This window comes from Sceloporus undulatus, chromosome 6 (genome assembly GCF_019175285.1).
Source record: "Sceloporus undulatus isolate JIND9_A2432 ecotype Alabama chromosome 6, SceUnd_v1.1, whole genome shotgun sequence".
NCBI lineage: Eukaryota > Metazoa > Chordata > Lepidosauria > Squamata > Phrynosomatidae > Sceloporus > Sceloporus undulatus.
Genome location: NC_056527.1, coordinates 145,141,071 through 145,169,064, shown reverse-complemented (window position 1 = coordinate 145,169,064; position 27,994 = coordinate 145,141,071). Strand labels below are relative to the sequence as shown.

The 27,994-nt window shown below is 42.8% G+C and overlaps 1 protein-coding gene across 1 annotated transcript in view; it reads right to left on the bottom strand.

The window, feature by feature from the left end:
• The window catches only part of KIRREL3 (kirre like nephrin family adhesion molecule 3), a 691,985-nt gene that overhangs the window by 151,253 nt on the left and 512,738 nt on the right, over positions 1-27,994 (bottom strand). The window contains 2 exon segments of the mRNA XM_042473983.1: positions 16,395-16,522; positions 18,181-18,329. Of these exon segments, the coding sequence (XP_042329917.1) occupies positions 16,395-16,522; positions 18,181-18,329 (277 nt within the window).

Genomic DNA, 27,994 nt, shown 5'->3' with positions numbered 1-27,994 from the left:
TATTAATTTTGGGAGAAAGTTGGGATATCAATAAATTTAATCATAAATATAAAAACAACATCATCATCAGCAACTGATATTGTCTGATTTTGGAAGCTAAAAGAAGTGGGCCTGGCTAGTGCTTGGATGGGAGACCACCAAGAAATGCCAGGGATTTCCAGGCAGCCTTAAGTCTAGGATCTTGCCTGAAATCCCGAGGATCCACTGCCAACCATAATCGACACTAAGGAGCTAGGGCTCAACAATGACAACTGCTTTATGTTTGTGATCTAGAGTTTAAAAGGTGCAGTGAGCCAAGTATTGGGAGGCATGGAAGAGGACAACTCAAAATAGTTTTATGACAAGAAAGAAGTCAATCTGCCCTCTATCTTTTGTTGTTGTTGTGTGCCTTTACATTGTTTCCAACTTATGGCAACCCTAAGGCTATCATGTGGTTTTCTTGGCAAGATTTGTTCAGATTTGCCTTCTTCTGAGGCTGAGAGAGTGTGACTTGCCCACAGTCACCCAGTGGGTTTCCATGGCTGAGTGGGAATTCAAACCCTAGTTTCCAGAGCCATAGTCCAATGTGCAAACCACTACCCCATGCTGACTCTCCTTTTACATGTGAATATCTCTGTGCTCTTTAAAGTGTTTAGGCAGCACTTCAGTTTAACGAATAGACCAGGAAGATTCAAAATAGATAACCATTAAGTTAAAGAAGCAAGTAACTGGCATAGTTTTGGGGCAGACACTATGCAAAGGTAGGCAACCTCAAATTATTAACATAGGGCTGAATCCTAATGTTTATTTCCCACCCAGAGTAGGCCTGGTTCAACTGTTGAATGGTAAATGAACATGTAGGTAAGTCCCTTCAATTCAATGCATCCACTCTAATTGGGGATAACATAGGATTCAGGTCACAGAGCTGGAGAAAACATCAATGGGCATGTAGTCCAATCCACTGGCAGCACAATACAGGCCTTTGCCAGTATAGGAAATCCACAAGGTCCCACATGTAAGAAGCAAGCATGATATACTGTATTGTATTTCTCTCCCTCTTTCTCCCCCAAATATTTTATTGGTTGTTTCATATCTTGTATATATCACAAAACAAAACATACCCCATATGCAAATTGTACAAATAAACAAAAATAAAAATATACACAAAATATATCAACACATTACTGGTAAATTGTTGGACTGGATGGCCCTTGAGGTCTCTTTCAACTCTATGATTCTTTGATTCCCAAATGTTGGGGTGTCAGCTTAAGTTCTCCCCTTTTAAGCAAAGCTTTCTTAAACCAAAACAAAAAAAGAGAATTTGTACTTAAACTACACCTTTGAACTTTCCAGTCTTTATATATATATATGAAAGATTTAAATTATCAATTCTTTGCTGTAAATCCAAAATTTATTCCAGTCTCTAATACATTTGTCATCAGCTTTCCCTTCAAGTAAATAAGTTAATTTATCCATTTCTGCTATAGGAATAGTAGGAATGATAGATGTTTTTTCAGTATTAGCCCAAAGTATGCTCACTGCTGTTACCATGTGCCAACATAATCTACCAATTTCCTTCTCAACACTCCTTTCAAAACTGAATAGGCCAAATAACTATGTTTCATGATAGCTAAATAAAAGAATATTTTTAATTGAATAAGCCAAGTAGAAAAAATTCTGGAGTCATATTAATTTTCATTTCCAGAATTTGCAGTAGTCTTGATCTTATGGAGCCCTGGTGGCGCAGTGGTTAAATGCCTGTACTGCAGCCATTCACTCGAAACCACAAGGTTGCGAGTTCAAGACCAGCAAAAGGGCCCAAGCTCGACTCAGGCTTGCATCCTTCCGAGGTCGCTAAAATGAGTACCCAGACTGTTGGGGGCAAATTAGCTTACTTGCTGTTCACCGTTATGATCTTTGGAATAGCGGTATATAAATAAAACAAATTATTATTATTATTATTTAATTATTATCATAGGCCAACACTTTTTTGCTTTCCTGCATCTCCACCACAAGTTCCAATCTGTTTATTTGTTTATTTATTTATCTATCGTATTTATACCCTGCCCTTCTGCCCTAAAGGCTCTCAGCGTAGCTTACAATTATTATTTTTAATTAGACAGTTCCCTGTCCTCAGGCTCACAATCTAAAAGACAGGACACAAAAGGAGAAGAAGGGGATGGCGGTTTACCACATTTCCAACACACATTATTGGTGTCCTTATAAATCTTAGAAGATCTATCCAGGGAGAGATACCACCTATGCATAATTTTCCAATACATAATTGTTTTAATGTCATAGCATTTCATACTAACATTTTTGTTTTTTCCTAGCTTTTCTCAGTCATTCGGGTCTATACAGTAATCTATGCAATCTTTAATTAACTCATCCTCTAGATTGTAATTCAGCAGATTTCTAATCAAGTGTTTTTCTCCTTTTAATAGATTTTCCAACTTGTGATTTTTAAAATCAAATCCACCCTCAAATTTATCCACCTTTATCTACCTTTGAGCGATTTGTAAATATGGAAATGACTGAATATTAAACTCTTCATCAATTAATTTTTGTCTAGTTTAAGTTGGCATGGCTCTACTTTTAGATTCCACAAATCTCTATATGGGATGAAAGAGAGGGACCTTGGGACCACGTGGGGCCCGCTTGTGTCTGGGCCATGGCAGCCACATGTGCCCAGAGCCGATTCAGGCTGGCGCTGTGGTCCCCAACTGGCCCGCCAAAAAGGAGCAGATTTTTCCGTTCCTTTTTGGCTTGGCTCTTTGGAAAAGAGTCGCATGTGGGGTGGCTTCCAGCCGCATTTGGGGCATACATCATGTTCATGCCCCACCCTCAACACAGCCAGACAGTGGTCCTTTTGGGCCATCTGTTTGAGGTCTATGTTAACAACTTTCCTTCTTTCCATAAAGCTTTGAGTGAAAGGGCTTCAAATGGTGATAGCCAAGGAGGTGTTTTAGTATAAAATATTTGTATGTATTTAACCCAGATTTTATATAATGTTTTCCTCATCAAATGCTTTTTAAACACCTTTCGTACTGATGCCTTATTGTACCATAGGGAGCCATGCCAACCAAAATACAAATGGTGACTTTCCAATGCCAATAACTAAGGGTTATCCAGAAAACATGCAGGGGTAGCTGTGTTGGCCATTTAGGAAATTCAAACAAAAAATTACCAAACAGTGATACCTTTGTTGGCCAACTGAAATGCACAATATACTTGTTGCAAGCTCTCGAAGCTCCATTGCCTTCTTCATAAGGCAAGATGTTACATACCAAACAGGAGGAAAATTGGAGATGTTAGTAAGATGCTTGCATTTTGTTGTTTCCGTCCTTAGTTAAGATGGTATGGGGAGGGTATCCTTACCAGGCTGGCCCCTTCTCCTCTGGCCATGGGGCAATAGGGAGATTTTCAAAGTCCTGGAAATTTAACAAGGACTCCTCTTTTGCAATCCAATATGTCTCCATTCCTCTGAGGCCATAGGCCTCTTTGTAGGCAGAGGACTACAAAGTTATCCAGTCAGGATTATCCAGTACAGGAGACCCTTCTTATTTGCTGGAGTTGGGTTTCAAGATCCCCCATCTGTGGATAACATAATCCATGGGTGCTCAAGTCCCATTAAATATAATGACATAGCAAAATGGTGTCCCTTATAAAAAAATGGAAAACCAAGGTTTGATATTTGAAATTTATACTTTTTAAAAATATTTTCAAACCGTGGATACTTGAATCCATGTATAAAAATTCCATGTATAAGAAGGGCTGACTGTACTCTTCACTGTATTGCATTTCTCACCTTATTAGTGTATTAATAAATAACAGCTAAGGTCTATGTCCCATCTCTTTCTCATTCCTGCACATGGCCCAGTCTGGTTCATGCATGAACACATCATTTTTCAACACTTAATTATATTGTTCACTAAATAACTGGGAGTGTGTGCAATGACCTCATTGAACACCACTCGTTTTAAGGAGATACGAATGTCCTATCTATGATATTATACCTTTGATGAACCATGTATGTGTGCAAGTCATCAATCAATTATCATGGAAGATTTATACACGAGAACCCAACATCACACTATAGGGATGTGAAAATATATCACTCTCATATACACAGTTTGTGGGATGCCCGTCTTCTTCCCCCCCCCCCCAATTCTGGTTCCATATGAAGTTGTGAGACTTTTTTCTCCCTTCCTATAGGGAATGTTGTGCATTTTTGTATGCAAGTTACCAACAGACAAATTCTTGCATTCATTTCTTGTATTGACTAAAGTGTGCCGGTGTGCCTTTTTCAAACATATATATATATATATATATATATATATATATATATATATGTGTGTGTGTGTGTGTGTGTGTGTATTACTGTGCACAGTTCTGTGCATCTATCTCCATTCTAAAACATTATCCTAAGTCTCAGAAATGTTTGGATTTTTGAGGGAAGACATATTCCATCTTTACTGTCAATCCTGGTTGATGTGAAATTAATATTTCAATAGAGCCCAATGAACTTCTCATCCATCTCTTAAGCACCATCAACCATTTCCAAACTTACCCAGTCACTAGGCTTCTCTTATTTTACAAGGTGTTACCTCTTTTGAACACAGAAACATTCATTTTAAAACATCCCTGTTTTATAGAACAGCACAGAACGCAGTGGTCATGACCTCCTTGGGATGTGAGTTCATACCAGACTCTTCCAGTTTTGAACAAAGGTGAAGATGCTCCTGGTCCAGAAACCTTAGCGTCTCTGCAAGATAGGACTGCTCACACAGAAAGCTCAGTGTGGCGATGGTTTATGAAACTCCACTTGCCACAAAGAGGTTAAGTGGTGCCTTGGCCTTTCGTTAACCCAGGTGCTACTCATAAGAGGAATCAATTTGACTTCTATTAGGTATACTTTGCAAAGATCTCCTTTGAGTGACAGAAATGTGGAAAATGCTGAGAATACCATGGAAACCTGTGCTTTCTTTTATTAGGCCAGTCACCTACATCAACCTCCTTGACCTCTCTGGCCCAAAATTGTTTCCTCTTCTCTTTTAAGCTGCCAGGTACTTTTCCCGCCATCATCACTGGCTGACAAGCACTGCTTCTGTTATTGCTATATGGGTCTGAGCATCTTCATTCATTTTAGCTCACTCTTTCAAGGAGGAAAGCTGGTTTTCTTTCTCCATGTGCTTTGGTGAGATCTGACCTTTTTAAACTTGGGATATTGCTGTGGATCATTGGTGGGAGTGGCCAGAAGCCTAATTCTGTTTGGAGTACACAGGAGAAGCTGGCCTGGGAACATTGTTAGAGGAGGGCCCTTTAATTTTCCACATTTTCTTTTCCCTTTTCCCCTTTTTCTTTTCCCTTTCCTTGTGGGTACTTAGGCTCAGAGGAAGTGAGTCAGAGACTTGCTCTGAAAGGGGCTAGTCTACATAACTACAAGGCCAGTGAATTGAACTGAAGGACAGAGTTTGAGGACAAAGGCCAAACCATCAGGGGGGTTTCCACTGGTGTTTAGCAGGGGAAACCCACAGTTTTGTTTCAGAGCCTCCTTAAGACTTCTCAGTATGGACACTGAAGGCCCTGCTGCAGTCACCTGCAACACTTGTGGGATGTTTGTCTTCTTGCCTAGAGATATGGGGAACTTTACCTGCCCCAAGTGCAAGTTGGTAGCCCTCTTAGAAGAGAAAGTACAGCAGCTGGAGGCCCAGGTTGCTACACTTCAGCGTCATAGGGAGCAAGAGGTTTTCCTGACCAGAAAGGACCAGACGGTCCTGGGCAGGAAACACACAGAGGAAGTTGCTGGGGAGGAGGAGGTCACTTCACACACAACAGAAGTAGATACTTGGAGGAATGTCACACACAGAAGTAGGGAAACCAGGGAACATTCTGTAAGCTTAACAGCTACATAATCGATTTCCATCTCTCTCTACTATCAAGGATGATGAGGAACAGCAGCAAGGACAGACCTCAGGGACAGAGCAGGGGACCCAGAGAGCTCCACCAAAGGGAACAGCCTTTGCTAAGCCTTGGAGGAGGCGTGTGGTGGTCGTTGGGGACTCTTTGCTGAGAGGCACTGAACCTGTGGTTTGTGGGCCTGACAAGATGTCTTGGGAGGTGTGCTGTCTCCCTGGGGCAAAGATCCATGATGTGACAGAGAGGCTGACAAGCCTTGTCAAGCCTACTGACCATTACCCCTTTCTTTTGGTTCATGTGGGAACCAATGATACTGCAAGGCATAGCCTTCAGAATATCATAAGGGATTATGAGGCTTTGGGTAGGAAGTTGAAAGAGGTGGATGCACAGGTTGTGTCATCTCCTCTCTTCTCCCAGTCGAAGGGCATGGTCCAGGAAGGGAGAAGAAAATAGCGGATGTAAACAACTGGCTCCACAGATGGTGCCGCCAAGAACAATTTGAATTCTTGAATCATGGGCTGCGGTTCCATGAGGAGGGACTTCTGACAAGGGATGGGTTGCATCTCACACCAGTTGGCAAAAACGTCTTTGCCAATAGTCTCAAAAATTTGATCAGGAGGGCTTTAAACCGAGATTTTTAGGGGAGGGAGACAGTATTCTGGAAGGCAAAAAGGCTGGAGAAAATAGTCAAACTGTCATAGAGGGAACAAGGCAAACAGTGCAAGGACCCAACAGTTGGAGGCAAAAATGTTTGCACAGGCAGCAAGTAAAGGGAACACATGGTCTTAAATGTCTTTACAGTAATGCACAGAGCATGGAAAACAAGCAAGATGAACTCGAAATCCTAGTGCAACAAAGCAAATATGATATAATTGGCCTCACTGAAACCTGGTGGGATGAGTCTCATGATTGGAATGTAGAAATAGAGGGATATCTCCTTTTTAAGAGAAACAGGCCAAACAGGAAAGGAGGAGGAATAGCCCTATATGTCAGAGATATTTACACCAGTGAAGAGATCCAGGACATCAATCCTGGAAGCCAGGTGGAGAGCATCTGGATAAAAATTATAGGGGAGGGAAACAACAAGGATGTTATGGTGGGAGTCTACTACAGACCCCCAAGTCAGAAGGAGGAATTGGATGATATCTTTCTAGAACAGATGACCACACACTCAGAAAGGAGAGATGTAGTAGTGATGGGTGACTTCAACTACCCTGATATGTGTTGAAAGTTAAACTCAGCCAAATCCTCAAGGTCTAGTAAATTCCTCACTTGCCTCGAAGACAATTTCATTGTCCAAAAGGTGGAAGAGGCAACAAGGGGGTCAGCTATTTTAGATCTGATCCTAACCAACAAGGATGACTTGGTTAATGATGTGAAAGTGGTGGGATCATTAGGTGGAATGTTCTCCTGGGGTTTGTTATACAGTGGAAAGGAGAAGCCAGGCATAGTCAGACACACATTCTAGACTTTAGGAAAGCTGATTTCAGTAAACTTAGAGAAATACTGGGGGTGATCCCATGGTCAGGAATACTAAAAGAGAAGGGAGTTCAAGATGGATGGGAGTTTCTCAAAAGGGAGATACTGACGGCACAAATTAAAACAGTTCCAGTGAGAAGGAAAAATGGGAGGTGTCGCAAGAACCCAGGATGGATGACCAAGGAACTTTCAACTCAGCTACATTTTAAATGGAACATGTATAAGAAATGGAAAAATGGGGAAATCACCGAAGAGGAATTCAAACAAATAGCTAGCATGTGTAGAGATAAGGTCAGAAAAGCTAAAGCACAGAATGAACTCAGGCTTGCTATAGAGGTTAATAACAACAAAAAGGGCTTTTATGGATATGTCTGCAGCAAAAGGAAGAAGAAGGAAATGGTAGGGCCACTGTGTGGAGAAGATGGCAAAATGCTATCAGAAGACAGAGAAAAGGCAGAATTACTCAACACCTTCTTTGCCTCAGTCTTCTAAGAAAAGGCAAAGGCTGCTCAACCTGAGGATAATGGAGCAGAGGACAGAATAGGGGAATTTCAGCACAGAATAAGTAAAGAGATAGTACAAGAATACCTGTTTAACCTAAATGAATTTAAGTCTCCAGGACCAGATGAACTACATCCAAGGGTACTAAAAGAACTGGCAAATGTAATATCGGAACCATTGGCAATAATCTTTGAAAACTCCTGGAGAAGAGAAGTCCCAGCAGACTGGAGGAGGGCAAACGTTGTCCCCATCTTCAAAAAGGGGAAAAAAGAGGATCCCAACAATTATCATCCAGTTAGTCTGACCTCAATACCAGGAAAGATTCTGGAGCAGATCATTAAACAGAGAGTCTGTGAACATCTAGAAAGCAATGCCATAATCACAAAAAGTCAACACGGGTTTCGGAGAAAGAAGTCATGCCAGACAAATCTGATCTCATTCTTTAATAAAGTTACCAGCTTGTTAGATGAGGGGAATGCTGTGGATATAATATATCTTGATTTCAGTAAGGCCTTTGACAAAGTTCTCCATGACATTCTTGCAAACAAGCTTGTAAAATGTGGGCTAGACAAGGCAACTGTTACATGGATTTGTAACTGGTTGACCGGACGAACCCAAAGGGTGCTCAACAATGGCACCTTTTCATTCTGGAGAGAAGTGACCAGAGGGGTACCACAGGGCTCTGACCTGGGCCCAGTACTGTTCAACATCTTTATCAATGACCTGCATGACAGAATTGGGAGCATACTTATCAAATTTGCAGATGACACCAAATTAGGAGGAATAGTTAATACTCCAGAGGACAGGATGAACATTCAAAATGACCTGAATAGACTAGAAAGCTGGGCCAAAGCTAACAAAATGAACTTCAACACGGAGAAATGTAAGGTACTGCACTTAGGGCGAAAAAATGAAATGAACAGATATAGGATGGGAGACATCTGGCTTAAGGAGACAACATGTGAAAAGGATCTAGGAGTCCAAGTAGACCACAAGTTGAACATGAGTCAACAGTGCGATGAGGCAGCTAACAAGGCCAATACGATTTTAGGCTGCATCAATAGAAGTATAGTGTCTAGATCAAGGGAAGTAATAGTGCCACTATATTCTGTTCTGGTCAGGCCCCACCTGGAATATTGTGTCCAGTTCTGGGCGCCACAATTCAAAAAGGACATTGAGAAACTGGAGCCATGTGTCCAAAGGAGGGCGACTAAAATGGTGAAGGGTCTGGAAACCTTGCCCTATGAGGAATGCCTTAGGGAGCTGGGGATGTTTAGCCTGGAGAAAAGAAGGTTAAGAGGTGATATGATAGCTCTGTTTAAATACTTGAAGGGATGTCATATTTAGGAGGGAGCAAGCTTGTTTTCTGCTGCTCCAGAGAACAGGACCCAGAACAATGGATGCAAGCTGCAGGAAAAGAGATTCCACCTCAACATTAGGAGGAACTTCCTAACAGTAAGGGCTGTTTGACAGTGGAATGCACTCCTTCCTCGGAATGTAGTGGAGTCTCCCTCCTTGGAGGTCTTCAAACGGAGGCTGGATGGCCATCTGTCGGGTATGCTTTGATTTGGATTTCCTGCATGGCAGGGGGTTGGACTGGATGGCCCTTGCGGTCTCTTCCAACTCTATGATTCTATGATTCTATGATCTTCCTTTCAGTGCCTGGGCCTAGCATAACTGCTGCTATCTCTTCCTCCTGGGTTGAAGTTTTCAAACGTATACCTGTACATTTGCTAGGCCCAGGATCAGTCTTTGTAAGTCACCAGGGATGTGAAAATCTCTCAGTTTTGATTTTGCTGAATTGCTCCCAACCCCACTTGCATTTTCTTGTTATCCTTGTTTCATAATCAGTTGCAAGACTTTTTAATTTTATTGAAATCTTTGCATTCACACTTTTTCTATCTAGGGATGTAAATCTTTAAATGTTTTGTCCTTGCATGCATGGATGAATAATTAAAGTATTTTTCTCCCCACTGCAGAAGAAAATTAGTATCTCTCCACAATCTTCTCCCCATATTCAAATACCCCAAAGTTTTGTGCAGGAATCATCTTCTGGAGAAAAAAACACACACGTTTTCATGGACAAAAAGAATGGAACAGGGATTTGTGGGCAGGAAACCTATTTTCTGCACAGAAAACCTGCACTGATATTCAACATGGTCTATTTAGCTACCTAGGTATGCATAACTAAACAACATCTCCTGACTGGATCCCCCCAATCCACCCTAAAAGGCATGTCAAAAGCATGCAGCAGCTGGTTTGGGGTGCAAGAAGAGGTTGTTTCAAGCCCCCTCACACTAGCAAGTGAGTCTGTAATGATGATTTGCACAATGGTTCTGTTTCTGATTGAAACGAGAAGAAGTGGAAGAACTGAGGGTTGAAAAAGGCTGGCAGGAGGACCAGGGAGGAAGAGAAGGAGAGGAGGTGGAGCAAGCGGGGGGAGGTATAAAGGTGGAGGGACAGGTGGACGTGAGGAGGAGACGCAGAAGGCGGTGGCACAGAGAGGTGAAAGGGGAAGCTAGGGAAATATGGAGTCCAGGAAGAGTGCCGTGGCTGGTTGCCTTACACAGAGAGCGTGGAAGACCCTGAGTGGGACCCCATACTGCTGTTGTGAGACCCCCGTTGGGAAGGGGAACTGAGCTCTTGGCACACAGCTTCCTGACTGGACCAGGGACCTTCCAGTGGAGATACCTTGGAGGGAGCCTCGGGAGATGTAAGAGGGCAGAGGTGGGAGTCTAGACCTGAACCAACTATTTTGGAGAAAGCTGATTGGAAAGCGGCGGAGAAGTGCTTCCAAGCAGCCATAAATCTGTGCTAGGAGGGAGGCAGTAAGCATCAATAAAAATACTGTATGTGTTTCAATTCTATCTGAAGGAAGACTTATGTATTTAGTTGCACTTAAGGTTGGTTTAGAGTAAAGTTGTTAAAGCATTCTCGTATGCATATGTGTTTGTTTGGGACTGAACCATGGACGCTCGTGGAGCCATGCTCAACCAGGGGGAGGGTGGCAGGCCCCTCATACACAAACTTCATGCAATGAATATGTGTATCTCTTGCCTTGGCACTTGAATGCTAACCATGCCCCCCACAGTAGCAGATGAAGGGGCAGGAGAATGGATGGTTTAAGTACGAGGATAAAAAGCAGTGTTTTGTATACTTAGGGGACATTACACACAAGCACAGAGTATGCTATAAGCTCCATCAATTAGCTTCCAAAGTAAATTTTGGTACTGAAAAACAAAACAAAACAAAAAATCCAATTCTATGAGTCTAGTCTTTACAGCTATATGTGAAATTATACTCAAGAGTATGAATACAATGCCTACAGAAAACCAGAATGGACACAAAGGTGGCAGTGTTTTTGGATGTGTTTTTCATGAATTTGGGAAAGGTCAAAGTATTGCTTCTCTGAAGTCAGAGCCTTCTCTGTTATGATTACCCAGCTGTGGAGTGCTCTGCCTTTGGAGGTCCATTGGGTCTCATTTCAATGTTTAAACTAACCCTTGACTCTCCAAGCTTTTGGGACCCAGTGACCATGGTTATGAGGAAGGAGCAAGCTTGTTTTCTGCTGCTCCAGAAACTAGGACATGGAACAGTGGATTCAAACTACAAGAAAAAAGATTTCACCTCCACATTAGAAAGAACTTTCTGAGAGTAAGAGCTGCTTGATAGTGGCATATGCTGCCTTGGAGAGTGGTGGAGTCTCCTTTTTTGGAGGTTTTTAAACAGAGGATGGATGGCCATTTGTCAGAAGTACTTTGATTGGGCATTCCTGCATGGCAGCATGGGGTTGGATTGGAAGGCCCTTGAGGGCTCTTCCAACTAGAATTCTATAATTTTGCCTTGCAGGATTTTCATATATTGGGGCTGTGCATATTGGCAGGAAAAGCCGGGTTGGGGTGGAGTCTATATGACGCACACCCCGGCTCTACCCCCAGGCTGGTGTGACACCGTGCACTGCACCACATGGGACATGGCATCATGGTGTTTCTCTGGCGCTCTGTCTGCACAGCACAGCGCCAAAGGAGTGCCATAAAGCCATGGTGCACGTCCTTCCTTTGCAGGGCACAAAAAGGAGCTGCTTTTTGCACCCGGCAAAGGCCAGATCAGGGGCGCGGCGTGCATTGCCAGGGCCCTGATCCAGCACAGCTGGAGGCTGCTGCAGGCCACCTGTTGGGGTGGTCTGCATTGCCTCATTATTTGATTTTATTAAGTTGGTTAAATTGTTTTATGGTTGTTTAAGACTGTTTTATTGTTCTACCTGCCCTGAAATCTCTAGAGGGAGACTGAATACAGTAATAAATACCAAAATGTACAATATAAGCTCTGGGGGTTTCCATGTTATCAGGGTGCTTTATATCCCAGAGGTTTTCAAGGTGCTGAACCCTATCCCAAAAATAAGTTAGTAAAGTGAATTCAGCCTCCTCTACTGCCATGGTAGCAATCAGCTGGCACAGAATATAAGACTAGAGCAGGGAGACACAGCCTTCAACACTAAGGTAAGGCAGTAACATGTTTGATTTACTGGTTCAGCAACAGCTAGTGGTCCCTTCTGAACTTCAAATAAACCCTGATAGTTGATCCCACTTCTATAGGGACTGCCAGCTGGAAGCAAGAGTGGTGTGTCTGAGAGTAAAGGATTAATCCTATGAGCAAATTTGAGAGTACTGGATGACATAGACTTTACTGCTGCTCAGTATTTATTTACATAGCTTTCCCCTGGCTGCTCACAGAATTTCACATTATGTACTGTATAGTAATGTTCAGTACCTATCTCTTTTGCTGAGCCTTCTGGCTTTGTAATACCATTTACCATCCCCACTGTTCTTTTTTCGTTGTCTATCCAATTGAGTACAAATGTTGGAGACCAAGTCCTAAGTGGAAAGGTCAAAAGGATTTGGTGTGTTTAATTCTCCAAAAAGATTATAGCTTTTCAACCATTTGACAGTCTGTCACTTAAGCTAAACTAGATACTAAAAGGACATCCCCTGTTATTAATCCATATTTCCTTCCAGAATGGGATTTCTTCAGAAATCTGTGCCTCAACAGGCAGACTTGCAAATTAAGATGCATCCTGTGACTCATTACAAAACAAAGCACACTAAATGCAAGTGGTACAGCTGATGAAAACCATGCACTATGAGAAACAGACATTTTTCACTACTTGGGGGAATACCCTTTCTAAATCTGTGCTAAAATATAATTTAGTTTTACTCTTTATGTAAACAAATGTGTTTATTGTTGCTCAAGTTACCATTAAGGGGACTTCCAGTAAAGTTTAGGAGGAATTTCACAGTGGCATAAGCAGGCATAGGATGGTTTGGAACAGCCTATCTCAGGTGGTGATGGACATTCCTTGAGTAACAGGTTTGTCAGTAATAATAACAACAACAACAATAATAGAATCCCATCAATAAGATACAGTAATACAACTATAATGATAAAAATATGTAACAAATTAGACTTCTAATCATCACTCCCACCTTGGAAACTATGGCCCGTTACAGACGGGCCTAAGAGGCGCTGTCCTCACGCTGTGAATATGCGCGAGGGGCGGCGCTTCCAGACGCGCCTTGCCCCTCGCGCGTAACCGATACGTCAAGATAGCGGTGCCCTATACAGATGGGCGCCGCCATCTTGACGTAGCGGACGCTCTGCGTCCACATGTCCAAACCCGGAAGAGACATCGCAAGTGCGCGCTTTGGCACTCGCGGCGTCTCTTCCGGGTTCCTGGAAGGAGCACGATTTGCGCTCTCCTTTTTTGCTCCATAAGGGAGTCGTGCGGTTTGGCTGCTGCGGCTCCCTCATGGAGCAAACAGCAGCGGCCCAAGACCGCCCCTTTTGGGCGGTCTGTAACGGGCCTAAGTTTAATCTTACTAGCAGCTAAAGCAAATTTTGCCACCATGGAGGAAATGAATACATCATTACTAGCCAAAAGAATACAGATCTGTTGGGAACAAGATTTGTCGGAAAGAAATGTAAATTATGATCAAGGAAATTTTGTCTAAGAGCTGTATAAAGAGGGCAATGTAAAAGATAATGTTCAGTATTCTCCACTACCCCAGTTTTACAAATACACCATCTTAGGTGGACGGGGGTGTTCTTCTATCTGCCAGTCAAATAGGCAGAAGGCATATGTCGAAACCGCAAGGCTGTGAATGCTTTTCTAATAGGGGCCTGAGTAAGATTAAAAAAAAAAAATCTCTAACCCAAACGATGTTTTATGTAACAGGTTTAATGCAAAGGCTGTAGGTCTACATATCCATAAGTGCTAATCTAGACAACCTTTGAAGTCCCTTCCAGCTCCATAGTTTTATGAATTTAGGCTAGGTACTTTATCACACCTGAGGAATTTCTCTTAATTTCGAATGAAAAGAAAGTGGGGCCAGAATGCATTTACGTGAATTCGCTAGTTCAGTGAATTTACGTGAATGTGAAATGTGTTCAAACTGGCTTCCCATTGCCCAAAATTAGCATGCCATTGCCCGAAATTGCGTGTGGTAGTCTATCACGCAATAACATTAAACCCCATGATTGTGTTCAGATTGCCATTGGATTATACTTCCAATTTCCCTTATCTGATAAACTCCTAGGTGAGAGGAGATTTAAATCAGGGACATTATGGATTACAAATTACAGTGTTGACCCCTGCACTTTTAAAGGGCCTGATCAAATTGTCAGCAATGTCAGAAATGTCAGGCTGCCATCCTGTTAGTGGCATACTGAGGCATAAGTCATTCTTATGCCTCTGTTTGTCTTTTATTGGTAGATGCCTAGGTTGCTTTTCCTTTCTTCTGTCTATGCCAACCAACTCCTCTTATTTACTGTACAGTAAGCTCCCTTCATGGCCATTCTGTGCTTGGCAGAGAATGGGAAGGGGTCAGAGAAGTGTCTGGCCATGTCTCTGTAGTAGACAGATGCACAAGAGAGGATCACAGTGAACATCAGCAGATGCTGTAATCATTTCACATCTGGATACAGGAACACAGCCAGATACTACAGGGACACAGCAGATACTTCTCCATCAGCCACAAAATGGCCATGAAGAGACTGCAATGGCTCTATAGTACAGGGGAGCCTTGCCTTACGCAGTGATCTGTTCCGGACTCCCACCCTCACCCCCGTGTAAGGCAAATACTGCGTAAACCATTTAATGTATTGCAGCGCAGCTTCTGAGTAAAGTGAAAGCCGCATATGGAGCACCCGCGTATGGAGCGGGCGAGCTGTAAGTCTAAGGGTTATTGACGGAGCTTCTTGTCTTTCCCCCTAAGCCCACCCTTCAACATTCCTTTTCTGTCTCTGTGGACAACATTTCTATTCAACCAGTCCAGCAATCCCACAGTCTTGGTTTTATCTTTGATTCTTCTCTGTCGTGTATCCCTCAGATCCAGACCACAGCCAAGGCTTGCCGATTCTTACTATACAATATTGCCAAAATCCGATCTTATCTCTCCGCCTCTTCTGCCAAGATCCTGGTCCATGCCCTTGTGATCTCACAACTTGATTACTGTAATGTTCTCCTGGCTGGGCTTCCTCTTTCTCACCTCCGTCCTTTAATCTCTGTCCAGCATTCAGCTGCACGCATTATCACATCCGCCCACCCCTCTGACCATATCTCTCCTGTGTTGGCATCCCTTCACTGGCTCCCCCTCCCTTTCCGCATTCAGTACAAGCTCCTGCTGTTGACATTTAAAGCCCTCCATGGACTGGCCCCTCCTTACTTATCAGACCTTATTTCTCTTCACCTTCCCACTAGGGCCCTCCGTTCTGGTAGTCAAGGTCTGCTGTCCCAGCCCATGATTTCCTCTGCCCCATCTTGAATTCGCCCCTTTTCACTTGCTGCCCCTCACTCCTGGAACCTTCTTCCCCCACGAGCAAGAGCCATCACTTCTTTAACCAGCTTCAAAACGGAGTTGAAGACCATCCTGTTCAGAGCAGCGTTCCCAGGCATTGCATAGTTGTCACTTCCTATTTGATGTTCCTTTGTTGCCTGTTTTATTGAATCATTTCCTGTATTGCTATGTCCTCCCTCCAGTCCATCACCCCTGATCCAGGCCTCGGAGGTAGAGAAGAACTGTTGGCCCTCATCTCCTTCCCCTTCTCCTTTTGTGTCGTGTCTTTTTAGATTGTAAGCCTTAGGGCAGGGAACCGTCCAATTAAAAAGATTGTATGTACAGTGCTGTGTAAATTTACAGCGCTTTATAAATAAAGGTTAATAATAATAATAATAATAATAATAATAATAATAATAATAGAACAGTCAGATGTAGCGCAGTTCCTCATGTGGAACTATTGTACTATGCTGAGCCTCAGAGGATGCCAGCCATAGCAGTATTTACCTTGATCTGTAATGAATGGAACATCTTCCGTCACACTTTAGGCAACCAACGAAATAAGTGTTGGAGTGTGAGCTGCAGCCATCTTGTGCAGCTGTGAGTCCTCTCAGCGCCAACACACAATTCTTGAACCTCCCCTACATTAAGTCAATTTTCAGCACCGCTGCCCAGCATGCTTACCACACCCGAGCCTCGCTTCATCCAAACGATGGTCAGAGATGGATTTCCAATCCACGCACAGTTAAATACAGCGTCTGATCCAAGGTCAACAAGGAGGGATTGTGGTTCAGACATCATGCGTGGCCCAACTGTAATGAAAGATCTGTCTTAGAAAGGGCCTTTGGAAGGCAAGACTAAATCACTCTTGATAGCAAATATAGACAGCACGATAATAGAATAATAAAACAGAGGAATAAAGGTAAAATGGAGTCTGGCCTATGTCCTTGAATAGTGGGAGGCATGGAGGCTTGATGGCTTGATCCAGAGATATTTAGTCTCAATCTTTCATAGGTAGAGTGAAAGTTTGACATTTTGCTTAGGCTCTACAGCAGCAGAACTGTGAATCTCTAGCCACTGTGAATGGATCTCAGGTTTTTAATCTGAAGGTCTATATTGCTCTAGGTTCACACAGTGATGCACTGGGAAAGGAAGCCCTGAAGAACTTGTTATGGAACTGTCAGGTCATACTTCTGACTGCCTTTCCAGTGCTCTGTAGATGTCTGTCATGTTGTTCAATACTGAGTGCCAAATAAACCTAGGCTGCAGAAATAATCCAGTCTGACACCATTTTAACTCTTATGGCTCAATGCTATGGAATCCGGGAAATGGTAACTTATTGTGGCACCAGAGATCTTTGTCAGAGAAGGCAAAATGTCTCACAAAACTACAATTCCCAAAATTCCAAAACATTTGAGTATTATTAGTAGTAGTATTATATTAGAGATATTTTAATCATGTAATGTTGCTTTAGATTGCACGCTGCTTGGCAGGTTTTTATTCTTCTTCTTTTCAACCCTTACTATGTAAAGCACTGTGCAAACTTTACAGCGCTGTATAAATAAATGTTAATAATAATAATAATAATAATAATAATAATAATAATAATGATAGAGCTATGGCAGTTAAAGTGGTGTCAAACTGGATTATTTCTGCAGTATGGATGCAACCTCTGCAGATAAAACAAAGCAGGCAAAGGAGGCATCATATGTCCTGTGCAGTATATGAGAATGGCAGCAGTTCATTTTTTGGACTTATAGCTATTCCCTTGAAAGACTGGCCACTGTAATCCTATCTTTACCACAAGGAGCTGATATATGCATGGTGAGACAAGAACAAGTGGGTGTTCATATGTTGCTAGACTACAACTCCTATCAGTCCTGGTTAAACATAACCAGGAATGATGGGAGTTGCAGTCTAGCAACCTCTGGAGAACCATGGATTTTATTATCTCCAGTGTATGGTTTTATATCTCAAAGTGTAGCAGAGCAATTGCTGAGCAATGTTTTGCTTCTGTCTGTCCCCCTCTTTTCATCATGGATGAAACTGATGATAGTCTTGTGTACATGCTAATGTCGATTTCTCAGATACTTTCAAATAACTGCATTTTTACAAGTGCTCCTAACCCATGACATGGTTTAAAACAGTGCTTCTCCAATTTTTCACCCTTGTGACCCCCTTTACATTTACATGCAGATGTCATACCTATGCATTCAAATATTTTGTTTGTTTTACTATTTGTATTTTTGTTCAGATATTTTAACATTTTATAAGGAAACAGCTCTCCTCCTCCTTCAGGCAGAGGCTCCAAGAGTCCTTCTTGCTATTCTCTTTCCCTCTAGGACAGAAAAAAAGTTTGGGAAGAGGAAGAGGATGGATCAGCCCCCCCCCCAGAGGTCCCACCCCACAGGAGCATTAACCCTATTGGCCAGGCAGGCTCCCAATGGTGTAAGAGCTATACTATACTTACAGTAGACATCTACTGTCCTGCTGATGTTGGTGCTGCCCAAAGCATTGGTCACCTCACAGGATATGGGTTCAAAAAAATAGGTGTGGTCAACAATGGCCTCATAGGAGTCGCCTGATGCTTCCTTTATAATGTGTCCCTTTTTGGCCCACCTGCAAGAACATAACAAAAAGGGTTGTGTTACAATGGTACAGGCATATCCACGAGAACTCCCCTTTATGCAATACATGTTGTAGAAACTTGTGAGTTTTAAAAATATGAAAACAAAAATCCGTTAGGCACATAGGAATAAAAAGTTATCCACTGGAGTCATAGAATCATAGAATTGGAAGAGACCCCAAGGGCCATCCAGTCCAACCCCATTCTGCCATGCAGGAACTCTCCATCAAAGCATCCCCAACAGAGTCTCTTCTAACAATTTACTCCATGCCCCCCCCCCACATGTGGTGGCTTCCACACACATACGTGTGTGCTAGGCTGGTCAGCCAGCCAACCAGTCAGTCACAGAATCATAGAATCATAGAGTTGGAAGAGACTCCAAGAGCCACCCAGTCTAATCCCCTTCTGCCATGCAGGAAATCTCAATCAAAGCATCCCCATTGACAGATGGCCATCCAGCCTCTGTTTAAAGACCTCCAAAGAGGGAGACTCCACCACAGTCTCCAAGGAAGGAGTGTGTTCCACTGTCAAACAACCCTTACTCACAAGAAGTTCCTCTTAATATTGAGGTGGAATCCCTTTTCCTGGAGCTTGCATCCATTGTTCTGGGTCCTGTTCTCTGGAGCAGCAGAAAACAAGCTTGCTCCCTCCTCAATATGACATGCTTTCAAATATTTAAACAGGGCTATCATATCAACATTATATCAATAGTAATGTAAACCTAATCACAAAGTCATAATCGGTCCGAAACACACTGCAGAAATAATCCAGTTTGAGACCACTTCAACTGCTCTATCATAGTTTTGCTTTAAACCATAAATCAATATAGAACCACTTATTTGCCACACACACACACACACACACACTTCTGTCCCATTGTCCTTCCATCATAGAACTAAATATGCCATATTGAGTTCTCCAGACTGTTTCTCCAGACTAACCAGAGAACCAGAGCCAGTAAGACTCGCAAGATGGATTCAAACCATGCCCTAAGACTTTGCTGGATGAAACAGTCTTCACCGCAATGTAATTTTGAATGGTGCTATGGCACAGCTTTATTTGTGCATTGATTGAGTTGCATATTTTAAAATAAAATTTAAAAAAATTATATATTGACCTTTTTGGTAATCCTTCTATGGCTTGCCATGTATTCCTCACTATTGCTAAAAGAATTCCTCATTATTGCTAAACAATAGCGTATTAATGGGCCCAAACAGACAGGCCAAAATAAAGTCACTTTGGAGGTATGCTGTTTAAATGAGACCTGCATCTTAAGAGGCCAGAAGCTGCACCAAAGTTGTGTTCCAGTCCTTAGGACTTGAGCGCCACTTTGGTGCAGCTTCCAGCCTCTTAGGACGCATGCAACATTTAAACAGCATATCTCCAAAGTCACCTGAAGCAGCTTTATTTCGCCCTGTCTGTTCGGGCCCACTGTTGTACAGTGGCTAAAGAATGTAGTGTAGAATAGCAGGACCTGGCTTCAAAGCTTCAGCCACTAGTCATTAAACTCACTAAGCAGGTGATATTGGGCCAACTACTATTTTGTGAGCATGAAAATCATTTTTTCAAACTGAACTACCACAAACTATATATATGAATTCATTTTGAACAACTGGGGAACTGGCTGTGATTTTACACTGGAATTATATAGTGTAACTTTTTGCATGTGTTCTTATGTGTTGATTGTGCTAAGCAACCTTGTGTTGAATGACAAATTTGCACAGCTGAATGTACAACAGAAGGTACATATGCATGCATATCCACATGCACATCTGCATGTGCAGTGGCACCATGGGTGCAACTGCTTCTGCAACCTTTAACTGAACGCAGACACATCCCATCACACAGAAATGCCAAGCCTTTTCCATATGGGAATTTATGCACTTTATATTAAGAGTTTATATTAAGTGTATCAGTGTGGTACAATGCATAGATTTGCTGGAGACCAATAGGTGTTTTCACTCTTTTTTTCCAAAATTGTCTTTCTTGAGGAGGCAGTTGCTTGTATTTATTTATGGCAGCAGTTCTCAACCTGTGAGCTGTGGCCCCTTTGGGTCTTAGGAACCAAGACGAAAATAATTTTATGGTTGGGGATCACCACAACGTGAGGAACTGTATTAAAGGGTCACAGCATTAGGAAGGTTGAGAACCACTGATTTATGGGTTGAGGTTAATAAACCAAATGAACTAACCTTTCCCCTAAGGTGTACCTTATTATATACCCTAGGACACTCATCTAAACCAATGCGAAGTCAAAGGCTTTCATGGCCAGAATCTATAGTTTTTGGTGGGTTTTTCGGGGGCTAGGTGGCCATGTTCTAGAAGAGTTTCTTCCTGACATTTCTCCAGCATCTGTGGAGCTTTTTCACCACTGAGCTTTTTCCTCCTGGGACATTTTGCCATGGCAAACATCTTTTGCTTGGCTGCAGATGGCTGAATCTTCAGACGGTCTGGAACAGGAAGATGTCAGTGGTGGAAGATGTTGCTAAACTATCTCCTGGGGTTCAGACCATCTGTAACACTGGTTCTAACTGAGCCATCCTGGGAAGTTCATCCATCTCTGCTAACTGAACAAGGCCTTCTTTAATTTACTCTCTCTTAATCGAGTTATATAACCTGTTGTTCCTGGCAATGTAGCAGGCAGCCACCAACTGTTATTTGTTATGTACAGAATGTGTGGCACTGGGTGGTAGAATGAAGGCTTTTGACATTTAAAAATACATTCCCTAAAATAAGCTAGCAGAGGCTTCAGCTCAATGGTAGTGCGGAAAAAGTGTCAGATTCAATCCCCAGCATCTACTGTTATAAAGATTGCATGATATCACAATGGTAAAAGAACCCCCTTTTATACATTGCACAGCAAAGACCCAGGCACAGCATTCATAGATTACATTTACTACATTTCTGTTGATGTACAGTAACTTTTCTTTTTCTGAATGACATTCTTTTATATATACATTAAGGCAGGGGTAGGCAACCTTTTTGAGCCAGGGGCCAGGTTGCTGTCCCTCAGACAACTGGGGGGCTGAAGCCAAAAAAATAAATAATTAAATATTTTTTTAATAAATAAATAAATAAATAAACTGGGACAAATGTAGGACAAAATTTTCAAATGGTGGACATTTTTTTTAAAAAATGGAAGACACGCAAAAAAAATGCTGATTTTTAAAACAATGTTAATATAAATGCATGTTTCTGAGGCTTATATAGACAATTGCCCCCCTTTCCCGCTGCTTGCCCCCCCCTTTCCCACCTCCTCCTGATAGGCCAAAGGCTCCGGCGGCAATCGGCGGCAGGACCGGGCGGGGGCCGGTCCCAAGGCCTTGCTGGGCCGCATCTGGCCCGTGGGCCGCAGGTTGCCTACTCCTGCATTAAGGTGATTGGAACTGTAGAATTTTCACTAAAAGCATGAGACAAGCATTAAAATGACCAGCACTGGCTCTATGATAGCACAAAATAAAGCAACGCCTCAGATGGCGCATGGGGAGTAGAGCAGCAATGGCAGATGCTTGGTCATTCTTTCTGAGCTCTTTAGTCATTCTCTTCCATTGAAGACTTGATCCGTGCCATTTCTGTAGATTGTCTTGCTGCCCCCAGATGTGGCAGAGGATGATATTACATTGCCAGATTCACCTGGAAGGCCATTCATCTTTTGTATTGAGAATAGGAAGGATTGTTATCTTGGAGTGCCAAAATGAAAATCTGAGAGGGCTCCTGTACCATTAATGGTTATGTAGAGGAGGCAATTTCAGCAGGTGTTGCTCTTTACATGGTTATGTGACAAGCAACACCTAGAACCATGGAATAATAGAATCAAGAGAGAAATACAGTGCGACTGGATTATACGCGGGCGCACTATACATGGCTTTGAGCACACACACTCAAGCCGCAGGGAGCACGTGGGGTGCAAGGGGTGGCGCATCCCATTCAGATGAATGGGGTGTACACCTGTGGTGCACGTGTGCTACTGTGCTGCCACGTGCATGAATCCCATTCAAATGAATGGGGCTTGAGCATAGGTGGAATTCCGGAACGGATCCCCTGTGTAAGGCAAGGGTCCACTGTAGAATCAAGGGAGAAATGCAAGGTACTGCACTTAGGGTGGAAAAATGAAATGCACAGATATAGGATGGGGGACACCTGGATGAATGAAATTGAGTGTGAAAGGGATCTGGGAGTCCAAGTAGACCACAAGCTGAACATGAATCAACAGTGCGATGCGGCAGCTAAAAAGGCCAATGCATTTTTAGGCTGCATCAACAGAAGTATAGTGTCTAGATCAAGGGAAGTAATAGTCCCACTCTATTCTGCTTTGGTCAGGCCTCACCTGGAATATTGTGTCCAGTTCTGGGTAAAACAATTAAAAAAGGACATTGAGAAACTGGAGCCATGTGTTCAAAGCAGGGAGACTAAAATGGTGAAAGGTCTGGAAACCATGAAGCCCTATGAGGAAAGACTCAGGGAGATGGGGATCTTTATCCTGGAGAAGAGAAGGTTAAGAGGTGATATGAGAGCCCTGTTTAAATATTTGAAGGGATGTCATATTGAGGAGGGAGCAAGCTTGTTTTCTGCTGCTCCAAAGAACAGCACACAATGGAGCAATGGATGCAAGCTCCAGGAAAAGAGATTCCAGCTCAACATTAGGAGGAACTTCTTGAGAGTAAGGGCTGTTTGACAGTGGAACACAATCTCTCAATGGAGATTTTGGTGGAGTCTCCCTCCTTGGAGGTCTTTAAACAGAGGTTGGATGGCCATCTGTCAATGGGGATGCTTTGACTGAGATTTCCTGCATGGCAGAATGGGGTTGGACTGGATGGCCCTTGGGGTCTCTTCCAACTCTATGATTTTATGATTCTAACAAATTCTCACTTATATTAGGGCCTCCGTATGAATGTTCACCAGATTCCCTTCAAAGAGTCTCAGAAGTTCTTGTCTGGGATGCTGGATGTTAACTGACTAGAACCTGGAAAAGTTACATTTTGGACTGTAGGTCTCAGAATTGGCCATGCTGACTAGATATTCTGGGAACTAGGGCCCAAAAAAGTAACATTTCCATGCTCTGGTATTGTTGCTGAAACACCCATCCCTTTAAATTGCTAGCAAGTGTGGAACAAACAGAAAACACTTTTAATGTCTATTGGGAAGGCCAAATGTTAAATGTTAAAAGACTTTTAGCCCAGCTCAAAGTTCCTGGAAATATTCAGTCTGGAGCTTTCTGGTACATGCACTCCATTTGTCAACATTCAAACACAACTCAGTTCCTTTGTTTGTCTCCATCTCCTCTCTCTCCTTTTTTTAATCAAAGGGAACTTTATCCCTTTAAGGCAGTTGAAATAACATGATATTGGAAAGCCGGGCTGGCATTTGAAACACTGCAATGAGAAAATTGTCTTTGAGGACAAGCTGTCAACTCAGCACTTGAATTAAACTGCTGTTTACCAAACAATAAGCAAATGTGACCTAATGGGGCACCATCTGGCTTCCTGCCACGCAAGGGATGTTGGCGCTGATGGAGGGAGAAAGTGGCAGCGTGTGGGAACACAGATCAAGAGCAATGGAGAAGAAAGAGCAACGCCATGGCAGCATACTCCTGGAACTAGAATCTGTTTCACACGATGCCAGCAAAGCTTGAGAAAGTTTCTTTTTGGAAAAGAGGGCATGCTGGTTAAAGGATTCTGGAAGTCTGAGTAAGAAAGTAACGTTTCCAAGCTCCGGATGACAAGGATTGTAATAACTGGTTGTAGGCAAAAACATTGCGATCGGCTTTTCAGCAGTGATCTGCAGTGTTCAATGGGTACATGATCCCTGATTTACACACTGACGCATGTAGTACTTGCATACACTGGCTACAACCTGTTGGTTAATTCCATCCAGGTTAGGCCCTTAAATCAATGGTAAATCCAAGTTCTACTCTAGTTTGGACTAGCTGAGAGAGCCTGTGTGATGAGTAGTATGTTGGACTAGGATACTGGCAGCCCAGGGATCAAATTCCTGCTCAGGCAAGTCACACTCTCTCAGCCTAAAAAGAAAGCAATAGCATATCTCTTCTGAATAAATCTTGCCAAGAAAACTCTATGGGAGACTCAACTTGAAGGCACATAAGAACAACCACAAATTGGGACTAACCACTGAGGTCTCTTTTACCAGTGTTCTGGGCCCAGGAATAGCTTCTACACACTTAACAGTTGTGAACAGATCAGTTCTGTGCATACAGCACCCCAATATAGGCACAGGACAAGAACAGGGATTGCATCCAGTCCATGCCTATATTTCCAACCACTTATAGGGGATGAGGATTAATTTTGAGGAGAAGGAGTAAGAGCAGCAAGATGTGGTTCAGGAACACTGCAAATGTTTGTTTCAAAGTCCTAAATTTGAGGGAGTGGGTGGAGGGTTGAGCAGCAGGGCCTCACACTCCAATTGATGACATGAGGCTTTTCAAAAGAGAGATATTAACATCACAGATGTGAGCTCAATTGGTATGCATTTATCTCCTTTTTTCACTCATTTATCTTCATGCCTCCAACAGATGCTGACTAGCCATTTCAGCTTCTTCCCCTGCTGGGTGATAGGGTTGTGAATGGAAGGAAATCAGCCCCCTCCCTCCATACACTCTGCCTGCCTCTTCCTTTAAAAATTAAACCAGCCACTTTGCTTTTATCTTCATTCTGGTATTCAGCACACTTATGGGGGTGGCATATCTGAGCTGGGAAGGCAACCACTCCTGTCCTTGCTAAAATGTAGAGGAGAGGAAGCACACTCCATATGTGATAATAATATGACACATTCTGAGCCTTCAGTGCGCTTTGGCTGTATGCAACTAAGGCATAATATAGACATAATATGCTGTTGTTGCCAGCAGTACAGGTTGGGCAGCAAAGGGGGCTAAAGAGGTTATGAGAAAGCTGACACCACTGCTCCTGCTGCTGCCACCATAGAATCAAAGAATCATAGAGTTGGAAGAGACCACAAGGCCATCCAGTCCAACCCCCTTCTGCCATGCAGGAACTCTCCATCAAAGCATCTCCATTGACAGATGGCCATCCAGCCTCTGTTTAAAGACCTCCAAGGAGGGAGACTCCACCACACTGTGAGGAAGGAGTGTGTTCCTCTGTCGAACAGCCCTTACTCTCAGGAAGTTCCCCCTAATGTCAAGGTGGAATCTCTTTTCCTGGAGTTTGCATCCATTGTTCCAGGTCCTAGTCTTTGGAGCAGCAGAAAACAAGCTTGCTCCCTCCTCAATGTGACATCCCTTCAAGTATTGAAACAGTGCTCTCATATCACCTCTTAACCTTCTCTTCTCCAGACTAAACATCCCTAGCTCCCTAAGTTGTTCCTCTTAAGGCATGGTTTCCAGTCCCTTCACCATTTTAGTCGCCCTCCTTTGGACACACTCCAGTTTCTCAACATCTCAACCACTGCAATCCAAAATGAAACAAGAGGTTGGAAAAGTACACAAAGTGCTAAAAATGTAGAATATAGATCAGTTACAAAAAGGAATGTGGCCAAGGGCACAACAGGACTCAACCAAATGGAAGTCAAGAAGAAGGCATGCTAAAACATACAAAGCATGTAGGATTGGGAACATGCAACATGGGAAATATGAGTCAGGGAAAGCTAGACTTAGGGGCTCTATAGACTGGCCATTAAGGCTGGCCTGGGGACAGAATTGGAGTGGCATGTCCACATGATGCATGCTTTGACTCCGCTGCCCAGAGCGCTGTGATGCCACACGCCACTCCACACGGCACGCAGCGTCATGGTGCTCCTCCGGTGCTGTGTCCAGGCAATGCAGTGCCAAAGGAGTGCCCTGGAAAGGCCAGATTGGGGCCATGGTGTGCGGTTGCTGCGACCCTGATTCGGCTAGGAAAGGGGTAGCATCACGCCATCCTTTAGGGGCTGTTTGTACAGCCCCTTGGTAAAATGAGTAATGGAACTTATACACATAGCAATATTTGAAGAGAGTGAGCTAAAATGGACAGGAATATGTCATTTTGAGTTTGACAATTACACAGTGTCCTACTCAGGAAATGAAAAGACAAGAAAGAATGGGGTAGCATTGATAGTGAGAAGAGACACAGCAAAGTATACAACACAAAGTCAGGTTGAATCACGGCAAGGCTTCAGGGAAAACCCACCATCATTATCATAATTCTTGAACAAGCTGTGCAGGAGGTTTGAGCCTCTCTCAAACCTTTATTTTTGACCTTCAGCTTAATTAAACTATCTTTCCACTTGAAATGTGTGTGTGTGTGTGTGTGTGTCTTATTTCTCTTTAATTTTATTGCTATTATATTTTATTTTTTTAAATGATTTGCTTTTGTTTTAGGTAGTGAACATTCCTTGCTTCTCATGGGCCCATAATATAGGAAAATGAAACCTTAGAGTAAAGTTATTCAACTGTCAGCACTATACTTGTCCTGTCTCAGCCTCTGGGAGCACTCTGCACACATTCTATAATTGTGTGCTCCTACAGGTCAACGATAGCAAAGGAGCGCTGCTCTGGAAGGGGATATCCTGTAACTTGGACTACTCCTTCCTGATTCCATGCTGTGTCAACTGCAAAGCTATGCCCTAGCTGGAAAAATCTGCCTCCTAGTGACTGAAAAAGGTATTGCAAACACAATGTCAGTTTTTTGGTGGTTTTTTTAAGGCTATGTGGCCATGTTCTAGAAGAGTTTATTCCTGACGTTTTGCCACCATCTTCTCTGAAGATGCCAAAGCCACAGATGCTGGTGAAACGTCAAGAATAATCTCTTCTAGAACTTGGCCACATAGCCCAAAAACCCACAAAAAACTATGGATGCCAGCCATGAAAGCCTTTGACTTCATGATGTCAGGAGTCACATTAATTATATACTTACCTGCCATATATCTTTATTTGCCATATATTACTTTGTTTGATATATACTGGCATTAATGTATTCTGAGGTTAAAACAGAAACAAAATGTACTACTGTAATTGGTCTTTTCTTCAACTTCTCTTTAGGCATCCATAAAATGCTTCTCCTGCTTCTTTTCACCTTCCTTTAAACCATGTATGAGAAGAGTAAATGAAAAGCTGAAATCCATGAAATGAAATGAGAAGCCAAAGTTAATTAGTTCCTATCAGCATGATTACGAAAAGCTTCAGGGACTGAGCACCTAATTGTGCGGAAAGTCCCATTTTGGGTGATTAAGTGAAAGCCAAGTCTTTTATGGGGCACAATGAGCAGCCTTCTTGTGTCCCTTCTCTTCTTAGCTGTGGAAAGCAATCTCTGTGGGAAAGGTGCTGCTATTCTTCCAGCTAGCTTGGGATCATGCATTAAGGGAGGGATGAGGAACTTTTTCTTATGAGAAACTATTGTTGACAGGTAGGTGTTTGTGCACGTGTGTGTGCATGTGCACATGCACACATGTGTGCCTCTGCGCATGCCCTTCAACTGTCCTAATTTGCAAGAACACTTCTGATTAATCCTCTGCCATCTCACTTTTTCACTTGTTTTAAAAATCTCCTAGCTTCTCTCTCCTACTCCCAATTTTATCTCTTTGTCTTCAGTTTACTTTAACTGCTGCAAACTGAATTTAAAACGCAAAAATAATTTCCAATCAATTAATTCAGCAGGGGAAAGAGGAGAGGGGAGGAGGGAGTAGAAGCTTGTCCTTCCTCATAGGCTCA